At 43.7% G+C, this 16,263-nt stretch overlaps 1 protein-coding gene across 2 annotated transcripts; it reads left to right on the forward strand.

Annotated features, from left to right (window-relative positions):
* Positions 1 to 9,559: 9,559 nt before the first annotated feature.
* On the forward strand, positions 9,560 to 16,157 carry LOC311365541 (cytosolic non-specific dipeptidase-like). Of its 2 annotated transcripts, XM_084485102.1 has the most exons (12): positions 9,560 to 9,681; positions 10,319 to 10,398; positions 10,521 to 10,664; positions 11,150 to 11,312; positions 11,774 to 11,862; positions 12,180 to 12,380; positions 13,393 to 13,477; positions 13,906 to 14,066; positions 14,209 to 14,373; positions 14,713 to 14,854; positions 15,305 to 15,452; positions 15,925 to 16,157. In XM_084485102.1, exons 2-12 carry the CDS (start codon positions 10,339 to 10,341, stop codon positions 15,989 to 15,991), a joined length of 1,425 nt encoding a protein of 474 aa, XP_084341228.1. In that variant the 5' UTR covers positions 9,560 to 9,681; positions 10,319 to 10,338; the 3' UTR covers positions 15,992 to 16,157. The 2 variants fall into 2 exon arrangements, with proteins under 2 accessions (XP_084341228.1, XP_084341229.1); XM_084485103.1 differs by lacking the exon at positions 12,180 to 12,380.
* The last annotated feature ends 106 nt before the right edge of the window (positions 16,158 to 16,263 follow it).

The following is a 16,263-nucleotide window of genomic DNA, read 5'->3' on the forward strand; positions in this document are numbered from 1 at the left end:
TTAGTACATCTTAGTGCAGTTCATCCGATAACTATTGAAGCACATTTGTTGATTATTTTCATTTTCATGTTGATTATTATTTTTGATTATTTATAATGACCTCAAATAACATGTATTTCTATATATTTTATAAGGTAGTCCTATCCTCTTCTTTGCTGATGCTATCAAAGGCTTACTCATTAATCTGGCTTTTTTAATTCTCATGAATATTCATAAATAGCTTACAATTAAACCCATGAACCATATACAAGTGGATATGTCCATGGTGATAACTTGTTTAAAAAACGTTAAATTTAAAACAAAAATTGCAACGTGCCATGCAATGCCAATCAAAAACAAATAATTCGTACAACTATTCAGAAATTCAAAGCAAGAAATAATAAAATGTAGATAATTCAAATGCCTTACTTTCTCGCATCTCGCGTGAGATGCTCCGCGTCATCTCCCCAGCTGATTTTCATTTGGCCCACCTGAGAAACAACCTAATTGGTCGGCCACCCCTATTGGTGGTGATTCAATTAAGCCCGCACGTTTAGACCTTCATATGCCCCGTGTGCCCTCAGTTAGACGCACAGACATTTAGGTTAGTTCCTCCAGTGCAGCAGCAGACATGGCTTGGCAAACGATGGCGTGCCGGGTTTTCCTAGTGGTGGTGATGACGGTGTCAGTCGGTGAACTGAAAAACGTCACCAAAGAGGGAGATGACCATTGGCCTGCGTTGAACGACGCCGAACTTGACAGGATGTGGGGTAAGTTTACCTTTATCATCGTCCTTACTAGGGGCTTTGCTATTCCTGAGCATTTTACATTTTTATTTTTCCATTTTTGCGTTCAAACTTCACTTGGTCATGTGTTGGGACCAAGTGCGGCTAAACGCTTCATTGTGACGTAGTGCAAGTATCCAAAAGTCAAATGGTCGGTTTAAACGAGCTTTTATAAATGTTAATTTAGTAGTTAATGCTGCAACTTGACCTAGTTGTGTTTGAAACTGCCAGTGTTTCTCATGCTAGACTTGGCAAACCGCGGGTCCAAGAATATGATGTATAAAGGCTTATTCACGAGTCTAGTTTTCTGCAACATTAATCCCCTGATGCATGCTGATGTCTTACTGTTTAACGTGTAGATGACTACATGGAAGGTGATGCTGAAGTTGTTGAAGCTGTCCTCAACCCATACACTACATTCAACAACGGTGATTCCGATAACTGGACTGCACAGGAGGATGAGGATGAGGAGGAGCAGGATGTGGTGGAGGATGAGGAGGAGCAGGATGAGGAGGATCAGCAGGGGGAGGAGCAGCACTTTAACGCCTCGCCCAAGTCCTGGGGCCCGGTTGATTCCGTGTCTTCTCGGGAACTAAACCTGAAGTGCAGCGACGATGCCTTTACATTTTCCATGCACTCTGGCCCCATTACTGAGATGAAAGTAGTGGGTGAGTCTTGCGTGGGTGACTCACATTTTAGAGAGTCTTGCGACTCTCTAAAATGTGGGAGTGGTGGCTGCAATGTTTGAGGAAGATGACTGCATACACTCGGTTTCTCACACTACTACTCTACAGGTGGGGAGACCAAGCTCGTAAATGCTCCCAAGTCGTGTGGCTACTCTGTGAGTAAGAACACAGTAAGGGTGCCCTACACAGGCTGTCACGTCGACGCTCAGGTAATCCTTTAAGGACCATTCTCCAAATCCTTTTTTAAAATGTTTTTTTTCATAACCCATTGATGCTTTGCTTGTTAAAACCTGGGTGGCGGTGGCTTCAATGCGCTTCAGGAGGGGCAGTACACCCTGAAAGTGTCCTACATCACTGTGCATGGGCGATTTCTGGACGCCACCTTGTCTTGCACAGACGGCACCAATGTCACAGATATGCTCAACCCTGGCGAGGAACGGTCAACCTCAAACTATGCATTATCTCCCAAGGCCATGGCACAAAGTAGGTCTAAGCCTAGTTTGTTTTGAGATGCTGCCAAAAGTGTTCTGTGCTGTATTGTGATGCGTCGCTGGCACCAATGTGCACTCTACAGATATGCTGGAACCTAGGAGCGGACAACAATGTTCCTCTTCGCTCACGGGCAAGGCACAAAGTAGGTTTAAGCATGGCTTTAGTTGTTTGAGATTCAGCCTAAAATTGAAGCGAGTCATGTCTGTTGCCCTTTTTTGTTTCAGACTGTGACGTTATCGCAGCAGAGCAGCTGTCGTGTGTTAGCCACTATGGAACAGACAGAGCATCTTGTGAGCGAAGTGGTTGCTGTTATGACTCTGAAACTTTTAACTGCTATTACCCACTAGATGGTGGGTCTAGTGTACTCCTCTCTTGCTTGAATAGTAATTAGATCATTTCCTTCTCAAATACTGTCTTGCAGAGGTTGTTAATCAAGGCTGTAACATTGCACTAACCTATCCTATCATTTTCTTTAGAATGTACTGCGGATGGAAACTTTGTGTTTGCCATTCGCGCTAACTCCGCATCAATCCCTATTGACACCCTAAATCTCATTATTCCTGGGGATAATGGAAACGATCCAAATTGCGTTCCCCAAATCTCCAACGCCGAGGTTGCAATCTTCAGGTTCCCTCTGACTGCTTGTGGCTCTCGTTCTTATGCAAGTATTAGGTCATGCTTCTTCCCTACTCAGATTCACCCTGATGTTCTCGCCCTCTAACCCTTCCATATCCCGTTACAGGTGATTGGGGGCGCTCAATTTTACATGATCGAGGTGCACAACGTAGTCGGGGCCCTCGATCTGAAGTATGGCATGATAGCCATCGAGGATGCGGTCAGGTGGGATGAAATCAACAATGTTTAATGCCTTCAACATTGTCGTATCTGGACATGTCTCCAAAATGAGTCTGGGTGTATATGGGCCGCTGTGAAGTACTGACCACACCATGTTCTCTGTAGATTCATGGTCGAGTGTCGCTGCCCCTTCTTGAGCAGTCTGCCGTTTGTCAGTGTGAGATACCAGGTGACGATCCCTGCTCTGCAACTCCCCCTCAGTCTCAGCTCCCAGGGACGCTATCGTGTGCGGCTGAGACTCGCTACAGGTGTGTCAGTGGGGAGAATCAGAACACTGCATAGTGGGCCATTGACTTTGGCCTGTGTGCCTAACCCAAACTTCATTTTTACTCCACTGACCAGATGACAGCTTTAGCAGTTACCACAGCACGACGTCCTTGCCGTTGAGAGTCCTTCTCGGTACGGCTGTCTTTCTGGAGGTCTCCCTAGAGGCCCAGACACGGGGATTTGCCGCGCTTGTGGTCAACTACTGCGTGGCCTTCCCTAGGAATGCCAGAAATGCACTAGTTCTGCTTTTTGAGGGGCAAGTACCAGCTTACGCTCACAACGTTCATATTTAGATGATGTGCATGCTAATTGACAACCTCACTTTGTCCTGCTTTGTAGCTGTCCAAACCCCAACAACCCGGGTACATCCATCTTGTCTGTGCTTGGTGACCCCAACAACTTGAGGCAGAAGCGCTTTATGGTCCAAGCATTCCAGTTCATGAATGTGATGACCAACACGTTCCTCGACGAAGAGGTGACTATCGACAGTGTCGTGGGGAACACGGAACTGTAGTACAGTGGTTCTGTCATTTGTAGGGTGACGGTTGTAAGACTTCCAATAGTTTTGAATCTGCTTCCACTGGTTTTAACTGGATTCTCTCCCTGCAGATCTTCTTCATGTGCTCGACAGACGTCTGTCTAACGCCTCCTTGTGACCCAGGTTGCTTTGCTGAGGTGGGTGGAAAACTTTCACTTTACACTTAGATTTTCCCCATGTCACTGGGTATATGCTAATCCAAAACTTGTTTTGTTTCCTCCTCCAGGCTTCAGGAGGAATGTAAGAAATAAAGTTTCTGACAAATTTTAAATTGGTGTCTTCCATTTAATGTCTGAACACACCAAATGTAAGGTTTGGAACATCTCCTATAGGGATACATGGGTTTTGTAAATGTCACATCATTAAAACCTGCTGTTAGGGTCTAAGAAGGAATGGACCCTCAAAGTGTGGGCTGAAAGACCTTCGGGTTGTGTTCACGCTTTCTAAAGGGTTCAAGAATTTGCAGTGAGTGAGCCAAGGGTTCCAAAACAGCCTGACTTTAGTTGTGCAAGCATCTGACAAAATAAAAGCAGATCTCTTGTATTGAAAGACATTTGCTACTCAAACGTGCTTCACTTGTTCAGGAACAAGCTTTGCTTTATTTTTCCCAGATTGAAATAAAACACTTCAAATGCACAGAATTTCACTTCCATACAATTGTTACATCTTGCTCTAAATCCAAGGGTGTCCTTAGCCAATGTGTCTTAAACATTTGATGCACTCCAAATTATTATAGCATGTCTGTGGAAGCCATTAGTTCAAATTGAACTGGGAAGAAGCTGCAGGTGTGTGGCTGGCAGAAGGTAAATACTATGAAGGGCCTAAGAATCCATCAAGGTAGAATGAAGTGGTTGGTAGAGGGAACACTGGGAACCCGTATTGATAGCTACTTAAGTGTATTGAGTCAGTCGGTTGAAGTCCTGTGACAGGAAGTAACCCACAGTTCGCAGGACATCAGCACCCCTGATGTTGTGGAGGTAGAGTCAAGCACTGAGGCAGAAAGGGCGGCCAGCCAAAGAGGGAGAGGATTAGTGGCCATAGGCCTGGGGTCAGGTGGCCAGGCGCAGCAGAAGGGAGGACTTGGGAAAATGTTAATAGTGATCTGGTTAGCATTCTGGGATGGCTTAAAGGGACGCCTGAAAGCAAATTAGAGAAAATGGAGGACATTATCTACAGCATCCAGGAGAGGAGGCAGATTAAGAAGCAGTGGAGAAAAGCTACAGATGACGAGAAGCAAGGTATTGATTGTCTACAGGCATGTGAGGGAGCGGTTGGCAGTGCTAAGAGTAGGAAAAATAGGAAGAAGAAATCGTGAGCTAGAGTAGCACTTTATAAAGGTCCATTTAAATTTGTTAAGTCATTATTTGATAGGCAGAAGAGTGGTAGTCTTATGGAACTTAAGCAAAAGCTTGAGGAGTACTTGGAGGGAGTTCACAAAGATATGGAGAGGTTCAGAGAGATGGTGCTTCCCGCAGATATCCCACCTATTGGTGAATTAAGTAGTCAGTGTGACAATAGCCCACCAAGGTGGAAAGAGGTACAAGAAGTAATAAAACGTGCAAAGGCCTCTTCAGCCCCGGGACCCAATGGAGTGCCCTACCGATTATATAAGAGCACGCCGGATGTTTTAAGATTCCTATGGAAGCTAATGAGAATAGTTTGGAAAAAGCAGAGTATTCCTAGGGTGTGGCATAGGGCTGGGGGAATATTTATTCCCAAAGAGATGGACTCAGTTGAGATTAATCAGTTTAGACTTATGATATTTTAGTCCAGGAAAGGCCGCCGAGACAGGATCGCTTTTAACTCACTTTATTTGGTTAAGGTTATTGGTCTATCGTCTATGAAACAAAAGGAGAGGGATCGTATATAACACGCGTGGAGCGTCTCTAAGCTTTACATCTAATCGATACGCCGCCCAAGAGATTCTGACCTAAAATGGCGGAGTCCGAGTTTTATAAACAGGTGAGTAGACTTCTTCTTCTCACTTCCTCTGTGTGTCCGTTGCTGCCCCTAGTGTAAATGTTTGTAACTTTGTTAAATGTGCTCAGTACTGCCCTCTGAGGTTATGTGAGAGTATTTGTTACGGGTCCTGCCTCCTTCCTCCTGGTAGGAGGAGACTGGGCGTTACCTTGGAGTGACTAATTGAAAAGGCCGGCCCTCCCAAGTATATAAGCCTGCCTACTTCTAAGATGGCTGTCTCTCTTTTTCTCTCACATCCTCGACATGGCAGACGCTGGCCTGGTCGCACTCTTTCTTGTGTTAAACCAGAACGCATTTGTTAAATGCGTATGTATTAATTTTGATCGTTGTTGATCTTTGATCTTTTATTTTATGGTGGGAGCGGTTGCTTTATTTTCTGTTTTTGTGGCAACCCTCTCATTCTGTTAACTAAACCGATATATGGAAAAGAAATAAACCAAAACGTTTTCTTTCCAGAAAATCCGTTTCTTTGAGTTATTATGTTAGTTGTTCACACGTTTTAATGTGGGCTCGTAACAGTATTACTGCTTAATTTGTCAAATGTGTTTAGTGCTGCCCTCTGGCGATTGTGAGGGGAAATTACCTCTAAACTATGTTCGGTGCTACTGGATGTGGCTATGTGAGAGTATTACAGTAAAAATGTATCACTAGGGAATATTACAATTAAAATATGTCACAAGACCAATTAGTCTACTGAATGTTGAAGGGAAGGTCTTCTTCAGTGTTGTGGCTCGGAGATTGACAAGTTATCTTGAAAATAATTGACTAATTGATACCACGGTTCAGAAAGCTGGAATCCCTGGTTTCTCCGGATGCTTAGAGCATACCAGTATGATTTGACACCAAATTCAGTTAGCGAAGCGTGAGAGGAGACTTGCACGTTGTATTTTTGGATTTGGCTAATGCCTTCAGGTCAGTACCACATAGTCTGTTATGGGAGGCCTTTGATTACTTTAGAATCCCAGGTAGCATTAAAAGCCTAGTTAAAGCTTAGTTTCTGGATATATTTGTTTTAATACGGCAGAGTACACCACAGGGTGGCAACAGCTCGAGATAGGAATTATGGCGGGATGTACAATCTCCCCACTAGCCTTCACAATGGCGATGGAGGTTATTATCAGGGCCTCTAAGTGGGTAGTGGGTGGGGAGAAGTTGCAGGGAGGGCCACGCCTCCCCCCAATTAGGGCTTTTATGGACAACATGACAACCATGACGTCAACCGCTCTGTGCACCAGCAGGTTGCTGGATGAGTTAAATAGCAATCTGCAATGGGCTAGAATGAAGGTGAAGCCAAGTAAGTCTAGGAGTCTCTCAATCGTTAAAAGGAAGGTAGTAGATAAGTTTGCTATAAATGAAGAGGTGATGCCTACAGTTCTGGAGAAGCCAGTGAAGAGTCTGGGAAGGTGGTATGATGCAAGTCTTAGTGATAAGGCACAGGTTGAAGAATTGAGACAGGAAACTAGACACAGTATTGCAAAGATAGACAAGTCAGGGCTGCCAGGTAAGCTTAAGTTGTGGTGTCTGCAGTTTGGTCTATTGCCCGGCTAATGTGGCCATTGACAGTGTATGAAGTTCCTCTGTCAACGGTAGAAAGGATGGAAAAAATGATAAACTCTTTTGTCAGAAAGTGGCTCGGAGTCCCAGGCTGCCTAAGCAGCGTAGCCTTGTATGGGAAGGACATTGTAGAGTTGCCCATATCTAATCTGACAGAAGAATTTAAATGTGCTAAGGTTAGACTAGAAATGACTCTTACTCAGTCCAAGGACCCAGTGGTGAGGAGGGTTGCACCCACAGTTAAAACAGGGAGGAAATGGAAACCAAAACAAGCGGTCCAGCAAGCTCAATCGGCACTTAGGCATAGGGATATTATGGGCCATGTTCAGCATGGGCGGGGGGGCTTAGGGAGGGACGTAGGTAAACCCTTGTGGGGTAAGGCTTCTGCAGGAGAAAGGAGGAAAATGGTAGTGGAGGAAATACATAGACAGCAGGAGATTGTAAGATGTACTAAGGCAATGTCACAGGCAAAACAAGGGCAGTGGGTGAATTGGGAGGGAGTGGAGAAGAAGAAGATAAAGTGGAGAGATCTATGGAGCATGGAGGCTAGCAGGATCAGATTTATGATAGGTGCCACTTATGATGTGCTCCCATCTCCCCAGAACTTAAATCAGTGGTTTGGTGAGGATGACACATGCACACTATGTTCCCGTGTGTGCAGCCTTCGCCATATCCTATCAGGGTGCAATGTAAGTCTCTCTCAGGGGCGGTATACGTGGCATCATAACCAGGTATTGAAATGTTTGGCAGAGGCTGTTGATGATAAACGGAGAGAAGCTAATTCATCAGCCGCTAGTAAAGAGGGTAGGCAAATTAACTTGCATGCGTCAGGGGGAACAGGCTAGACCATTTAGAGGCAGGCACAGAGTCAGGCAGCTAAGTAATGTAGGAGCCTGGGAATTGAAGGCGGATCTTACTCAGCAGGTTGTTGTCCCTCCACACTTCGTTAGCACTCGGCTAAGACCAGGGCCCCGTTTCCCGAAAGCATCGTTAGCCTAACGACGTCGTTAAAACCGTCGTATGATCATCGCAGAATTTTCGGACCGTTTCCCGAAAGCATCGTTACGTAACGACGTCGTTAAAACCCTCGTAGCTAACGACGGCTACAGGGGTGTTTTAATAAAACACATCCAATACACGGAATGTCCAGCTGGTGACTCCACTGAGGCTATAGTAACGATGCATCCTAGTGCTCTACGAGTACCCCTGTAGCCGTCGTCATGCTTTACTGTTTAAATGAATATTTGTTTTACAGGGCTCATCTCTTAAACACATGTGGTAAGTCATGGTGATTTAAGAACAGGTTATAAACAAGGCGATGAATGGACTTTAATCAAAGATCTCACTTCATATAATTCATGTGAAATCTATAAACTTCATGTAACTATAATGTTTAATATGTAACTCATTTTTTTAAAATTTCTTGGTATTATTATGTTGGTTATATCCACAACAACACCAGGTAGTGTAATTCCCCGGCATTCCATCTAACGTGTCTAATTTTCCTTTGGTTGCTGAATGTAATTCGTGGGTGCGGGTTTGCAAAATAAGACCCGTGTATTGATTCTCGGCCATGGTGGATAAGGAATTTGGGAAAGAAACTTTGGATTTAACTCTCTGAAGTCCAGATTGAACCACGACTTCAGATTAATGTGGAAGGACCAGAGACGTCGGAGAACCCAGCAGTCGTTTATTCATAATATCATCCAGGCCAGTGGTGGACTCGGGGGGGACCTTATTCTCAGAATTCTCAGAATTCTCAGAATTCTGAGAATAAGGTCAGAACAAATTTTTTTTCGTTATGTGTGGCCCTAATCCTCTTCTGTATAATCTTAACGAGGATGAGGACTATTTCATCATACATCATACATGCATCATAGCTTTTTGCGTGCTGGTGGGGCCCCATGTTCTGCAGAATGTGCCCTTTTTATTTTTTCGCCCCTGCCCTTCAAACAGTCCACCACTGATCCAGGCGCACACAGCCTTTGGCCATGATATTATATTATAAATGTCTATATATATTATATTATATTATTTCGATATAGAGCTCCAGGTCTTCCGCTGGAACTCCCGGAGTGTTCTAGAATTAAGCAATAGATCATGACAGGCTGTGGTATGTTCTCATTATACCACAGTTAAGGGGAAAAAGTATATTTGAAAAAGTATTTGTTGGATTCATGTTAATGTGTATCAAAAAAAATAAAAATCTAAGAATAATTTTGCGACCCCACTGCAGTACCTCTGCGACCCCAAGGTTGAAGACCCCTGGGCTATACCATCCACCAGCCAGGCTTTAGGAACTGGTAGCGCAAGCTATCACAAAATAAAAGTAGAGTCACTATCCTGTATGGAAAGCCTTCCCCATACTTTCTCAGCCCTCGATCAGGATACAGAGCTGGACCCGCAGTTACACCGGATCACGTGGACAGCAGCTGAGGAGGAAGTGTAATGTGGAAGATCAGTTTCTACAGCTCAATTACCGTTCATCAACTAAGTTAGACCAGGGGAACCAAAACAAGAACTACCTGACCTGCAACTCATTCAAGTAAGTTTCCTGCCGACTGAATGTGACAAACATTACGATATATCGTTGATGTATGTCTCGCATTTTCGAGTAGTTAAATACTAAATGTATATCCTAAATAAAGTTTATGAAATGGCCTGTTAAGCCTTAGACCTCCTGATACATTACATCAGACAGCCACTATAAGCTGCTGTTATCAGCAGGGTGAGGAAGGTGTGGTCTGTCAGACTCGGTCATCCTCACTATAAAGTTGGATTTATAGTCCACCGTAAAGGGCTGTACGTAGATAAGGAGAGTCTGTCAGAGACCCTCTCCGTAGCTCTACGTGCGCAATGCATCCAATATTTTTAAACATTATCTGTCGAGGCAACGGAGACGGCAAGGGCTGTGATTGATTAGGCGCTGGTTATAACCTTATTTACTTTGTACATACATTGTTTACTTTGAACATTAAGGACTAATAAAACGCCAAATAAGAATTGAAAAGCTTTGGAAGTTTATTTTCAACACTATTTACATGGTTAGTCAGCATATAAAATCGAGAACTGCGAATGCTCGAGGGGACTCCGTAGTAGGCCTACGGAGTCGGATTACGGATACGGAGTAGTATAGCCTACTTTGACTTTGGCTTACACCTGACTTCTCTTCAACTCCACAGCTCTCCTAGTTGCCGACAAGATGGCCCATCTCTCAACTCTTTTCAAATACTTGGACGAACACCAGGATCTCTATGTTGAGGTTAGAGATTGGAATTTCTTCGTCTTCGATTGTGTAATCCCTGTGTCGTTTAGTGTTGTGTCCCGTTTGATATTCATAAATATTTGTTAAAACAAGTTAATGGTTTGCATTTCGTTATGAAGCGCCTGGCGGAATGGGTCGCTGTCCCTAGTGTGTCTGCCTGGCCGGAGAAGCGTGGGGAGATCAAGAAGATGATGGAGATGGCAGCCAAAGACATCGAGAGACTGGGGGGCACAGTAGAGATGGTGGACATCGGCAAACAGAAGGTGAGCCATGTTGTAACTTCACATTTTAACTACACCTGGTATTTGTTGATTAATAGCCCCACCAATAGGAAAACACCTGATAATAGACCAATGGTCATTTTTATTTATGTTGCATCCGTCTTGTTGAATTGAAATCTCACCGTTGTCTACCCAGGGTACATTTCCTTAATTTATTGCAATCTCAATCAGAAAGTATTTTTGGGAGATTATAAATTCTGTGCATATGATTTTGTTGTGATATGTTGGTAAAAGAAATGAGACAGAGGTCAATGGCCAAAAACAGCCGTATAAGGATATTAAACAAAGAAATGAGATGTAGGCCTATGCAAAATTATTAAAATATAAAGCATAAAGAGGGCACATTGATTGTTATGAGCTGTTCTTTCAGCCTCTACCGGATATTTGTACTGCGTTAAGTAAGTACCTATAATACAATTTGCCTATTTACCCTTAAGATGATGGTGATGGTTTTTGTCCCTGTCCAGCTTGCATCCGGGGAGGAGATCCCCCTGCCTCCCATTGTCCTGGGCCAGCTTGGTTCTGACCCGGCCAAGAAGACCGTTTGTATCTACGGTCACCTGGACGTCCAGCCGGCCAAACTTGACGATGGCTGGGACACGGAGCCCTTCACGCTGGTGGAGAAAGATGGTCAGCACCTATTTTTGGTTAGTTCTGTGTGGAAAAACATCTGTTCTGGGCATTGTTAATGTTAGTTGGATGTGTTTGGGTGATTTAATACACACTGCACCCACACAAGCTAAATAGCAGGTTGACTATTGCAGACCTTCTCAAAGTCCATCTGAAATATCTCATATCTCCTACTTCAGGCAAAGCCAGGTTGATAACTACTATACATTTGGGAATGAGGGTTGTTGTTTACATCCCTCAGTAAATCCTAAATGCATAGTATCCCACTCTGATCCACACTCAAACACAAAAGGCTCCTTTCCACTACAGTAGTGTTTCAGTTCCTTGCTTCTTTATTACTAGTACCAGTGGTGAGAATGGACAAATTGTGAATGCCACCAACTGTCAAGTTTATGAAAGGGTCGTCCCTATAGTATCACTATAGTAACATCATATGTATATTTTGTTCCTCTTGCCGATAGGTAAGCTATTCGGAAGAGGGTCCACAGACGACAAGGGTCCCGTGCTGGCCTGGTTCAACTGCATAGAGGCACACCAGAAGATCCAGCAGGTATGGAAGACTGCTATGCTGTGACTGGTTTATATTTCACCTTTGTTATGTAATGAAATGTTCTGGAAGAATAAAATTGAATCATTGAAGGTTATCTAATGGTGTGACCAGGCTCATACCTATGGTTGGCCATCGAGAACCATTTCCAATTTAGAACCATGTGAGCATTGAAATTCTTAAGACAAAGCACATACACAGTATTAATAAAGCAAAGAAAAAGAAAAAAACAGGCAATAAAAGTAAATATATAATGTAAATATATAATGTAAAAAAATACAGAATATTAAAAACTTGAATCTTGGTTCTTCTGGGAACAGGACCTTCCCATCAACATCAAGTTCTGCTTTGAGGGGATGGAGGAGTCTGACTCCGAGGGTTTGGATGAGCTCATCTTCGCCCGCAAGGACACCTTCCTGAAGGACGTGGACTACGTGTGTATCTCAGACAACTACTGGCTGGGCAAGACCAAGCCCTGCATCACCTACGGCCTCCGAGGCATCTGCTACTTCTTCATGGAGGTTTACTTTCACTTCTTGTTGCTGATTTGTAAAATGTGTATGTTCTTTGTGTTTCTGAACCTGTGTGGCCTAGCCTTCTGTGAAATACTGCCAGAAACCTTGGTGTGGTACTAGACAACCACCACTGGCTCCCTTTAGTAGCCCGCATCAGATTCAAGATGATGGTACTGGCATACAAGGCAGTCGATGGAACTGCCCCTGCCTACCTCCAAGCCTTGGTCAAACCACACACCCCAGCTCGAGCCCTCCGCTGAACTACCTCAGCTGGATGTCTGGTCCCGCCATCACTAAGAGCAACAAAAGGTTGATCAGCTAAATCACAACTCTTCTCTATCTTGGGACCACAGTGGTGGAACAAGCTCCCTGCTGATGTCAGGACCGCAGAGTTGCTCACCAGCTTCCGCAAACGACTCAAAACCCACCTGTTCAGAGCTCACCTAGACCCTACTTAGCCATTCAGTCTCTTATTTGTCTGTTGCACTATTGTTTGTTGTACGTCCTGGCACTTGATGAACACACTTAATGCAGGTTGTATTCATTCATTGTACTTAATTGTGTAGCATTTACTTAATTGTGTTGTGCATGCATGTTGTGTAGCATGTACTTAGTTGTGTAGCATCTGCAGTAGCTAGCTATCACTGCTGTATACAGGGAATGGGGTTAGCCTGGCTATTGTTAGTACTTGCACTTGGTTCTATGAACATCTTTACTGTACCGACAGCGATATATTGTTTAACTTCTTATGACAAATGTACTTATTGTAAGTCGCTTTGGATAAAAGCGTCTGCTAAATGCCCTAAATGTAAAATGTAAATGTAAATAGTTAGATAGATAGATGTTTTTTTTTTGCAAGGCATTCATGTGAGATTTGTGAGCCTGAAGTCGTAATAGAACACTTTGGCTAGGAACTGTAAAGGAAAACAGAAAAGCGAATTCAACATAATCAAGAGCAGGGCATCAGTGTTGATTGCCACAACGACAACGTGTATTATTATGTCTTTCTTCACGCTAGGTGGAGTGTAGCGATAAGGACCTTCACTCTGGCGTTTTTGGTGGCTCCGTTCATGAAGCCATGACCGACCTCATCACACTCATGGGTGAGTTCAAACATGTATTTATGTCCAAAACAATAAAACGTAACTGTTAGTTGCTTTATTAAAAAGCTTCTACTAAATAACTTGATAGTGCAGGTTTTTATTATACCATGACTATGTCACACTTTCCTGACTGTAGCTATCCCTCAGCCAAAATTAGCTTCTTATTTGAAGGGGAATTAACCACATCTAGCAACCCATATAAACCCATACATTATGCTCACGGAAAATACTAAATGGAAACATTTCCTTAATAGAGGATTAGAAATCTTTCTTCAGGGATGCCTACAAGCAGCTTGCAGACATTGTGGGTTCTCGGGTTCAAACCCAGAAAATGTCCTTGTCATGAGACGCTCTAAGAGTCCTGTACCACCCACATTATGACGATTGTAATTTAAAACTCTCCCTATGCTTTTAATGTGTCCACCCAGGCTCCCTGGTGGACAAGAAGGGGAGGATCCAGGTGCCAGGTATGTACGACAATGTGGCTGAAGTCACTGAGGAGGAGCAGCAGCTGTACGAGAAGATTGAGTTTGACCTGGGAGAATACTGCAAGGACGTGGGCGTCAGCAAGCTGCTGCACTCCACCAAGGCAAGCAGGGCTATGGGGATCACTCAGAATCAGGGTCCGAATTCAGTCTGAGTTATGACTTCACAGGCTGAGATGGAGTAATACATCTCTAGTGTGTCGCATGATCTTAAATCATAGTAATTGTGGTAATTATTTAATGTAGGAGCAAATCCTCATGCACCGCTGGAGATATCCATCTCTCTCTCTCCACGGCATCGAGGGGGCGTTCTCCGATGGAGGGGCCAAGACGGTTATTCCCCGGAAAGTCATTGGAAAATTCTCCATCCGCCTTGTCCCTGACATGGACCCTGACGTGGTGGAGAAACAGGTAGCTTACCACATACAACGACATGCAGAAGAAGCGTTGTGATGACCCAGGTTTGAGTCTAACCTGCTACCTCCTGTCTTCACTCCACCTTCCATAAAGGCGCACACACACACACACACTATACAAATATCTTAACAAATATATTTCTTTAACGTTTCATAAAAGAGTGTCAGCAGGTAATATTTATTATGCAATGTCTTTTTTATGTAATGAAGACTTAGTACAGCTAATTTGCACTAGCCGTTTCCCGTGTTACAACCATCTTGCATGTTGTACGCCTCATCCTGTCCTGTCCAGGTGGTAGATTACATGTTGTACTCCTCATCCTGTCCTGTCCAGGTGGTAGATTACATGCAGAAGAAGTTCTCTGAGCTGGGGAGTCCCAACAAGATGAAGGTTCGCATGGGACACGGTGCCAAGGCATGGGTCTCTGACTTCAACCACCCTCACTACATGGCCGGTCGCAAGGCTATGAAGACAGGTATACCCTCCACCAATAGGGAACTATTTGTGTAGAATCATTGCAATCTATTAGTCACCATTTCAGATATCTTCTTATTCTCCATCTCCCTCAAACCACCTTACGTATTGTATTCATACATTCATTGTAATTAGTTTATTCTTCTATGAATTGTATGATATTTTGACTTTCCATCTATGTAAGAGTCTCTGAGTACTTAGAAAAGCATTATATCTGGATATATGGATTTCCACTTCTCTACACACTACAATGTAATACACAAGAAAACCTTGAGGGAATAATAATATCACTATTATTTCCTCACCGTTTTCTGGTGAATTACACTGTAGTGTGTAGATAATTGAAATATCCACTCCGGACCTCAAACAAACAACCAGGGACCTCACATTTATGGAGAAAGTAATGCAGCTGGGAGTGACGCTGTGGCCATTTTGTGTTCTCCTCCCTCAGTCTTCGGTGTGGAGCCGGACCTGACCCGGGAGGGCGGCAGCATCCCGGTCACGCTGACCTTCCAGGAGGCCACGGGATGCAACGTCATGCTGCTCCCCCTCGGGTCCTCAGACGACGGGGCTCACTCTCAGAACGAGAAGCTCAACAGGTGAGTTTTCTATTGAGATGTTTTGAAATACTAAATGAGTACTAAATATAATGAGTCTTCCATAATTTGATGAGGTGTGTTTTGGTCATTTGACTCATGGGAACTATGGGGTAGTCTAGTGGTTAGGATGATTGACTCCCAGTCCAAAGGTTCTGGCTTTGATCCCCCCCTGTTTGTAGTATCCCTGAGCAAGATGTCCTAACCCCTATCGGCTCTTAATGCACATTATTCCCTTACTTGTACCTACAAAAATCACTGTTAGCCAGTGGATACATGTCTAATAAAGGACTAAATAATAAAACAGGTAATTTAATCATTGATCTACACTGAATATGTGGGTGTGACAAAGTTACAGTGACATCATTATTCGGTTTGCTCTGAGGTGAAGAGAATATAATGCCCCCCATGGCATGGTAGAGACATGGATAACATTACATATCCTGTGTTTTCTCTTTCTCCCGCCATTATCCAGGACTAACTACATCCAGGGGACCAAGATGCTCGGAGCCTACTTCCATGAGGTTTCCCTGCTGGAATAAATGGAATAAAACAACACAGCAATCAAATATCTACTCACCTGCTATCAATGTATCACAGCCCCTTCTGTCAGCCCTCCTACAGACCCCGGGGCTTCAGTATTACACAGTTCTGAATATCCTTTACTAGCTACACCAGCATCTTAAAATAAAGTATATTTTCCCTTTGTATGAATTGGTGAATCCTGTGTTTGCTGTTGATAATTGGGTGTATAAATGGTCATATTGTTTCATACTTATAATTGATCTATTAATATCTAGCAGCAAAGAGGACA

Source organism: Micromesistius poutassou (assembly GCF_964030765.1).
Source record: "Micromesistius poutassou genome assembly, chromosome: 20".
NCBI lineage: Eukaryota > Metazoa > Chordata > Actinopteri > Gadiformes > Gadidae > Micromesistius > Micromesistius poutassou.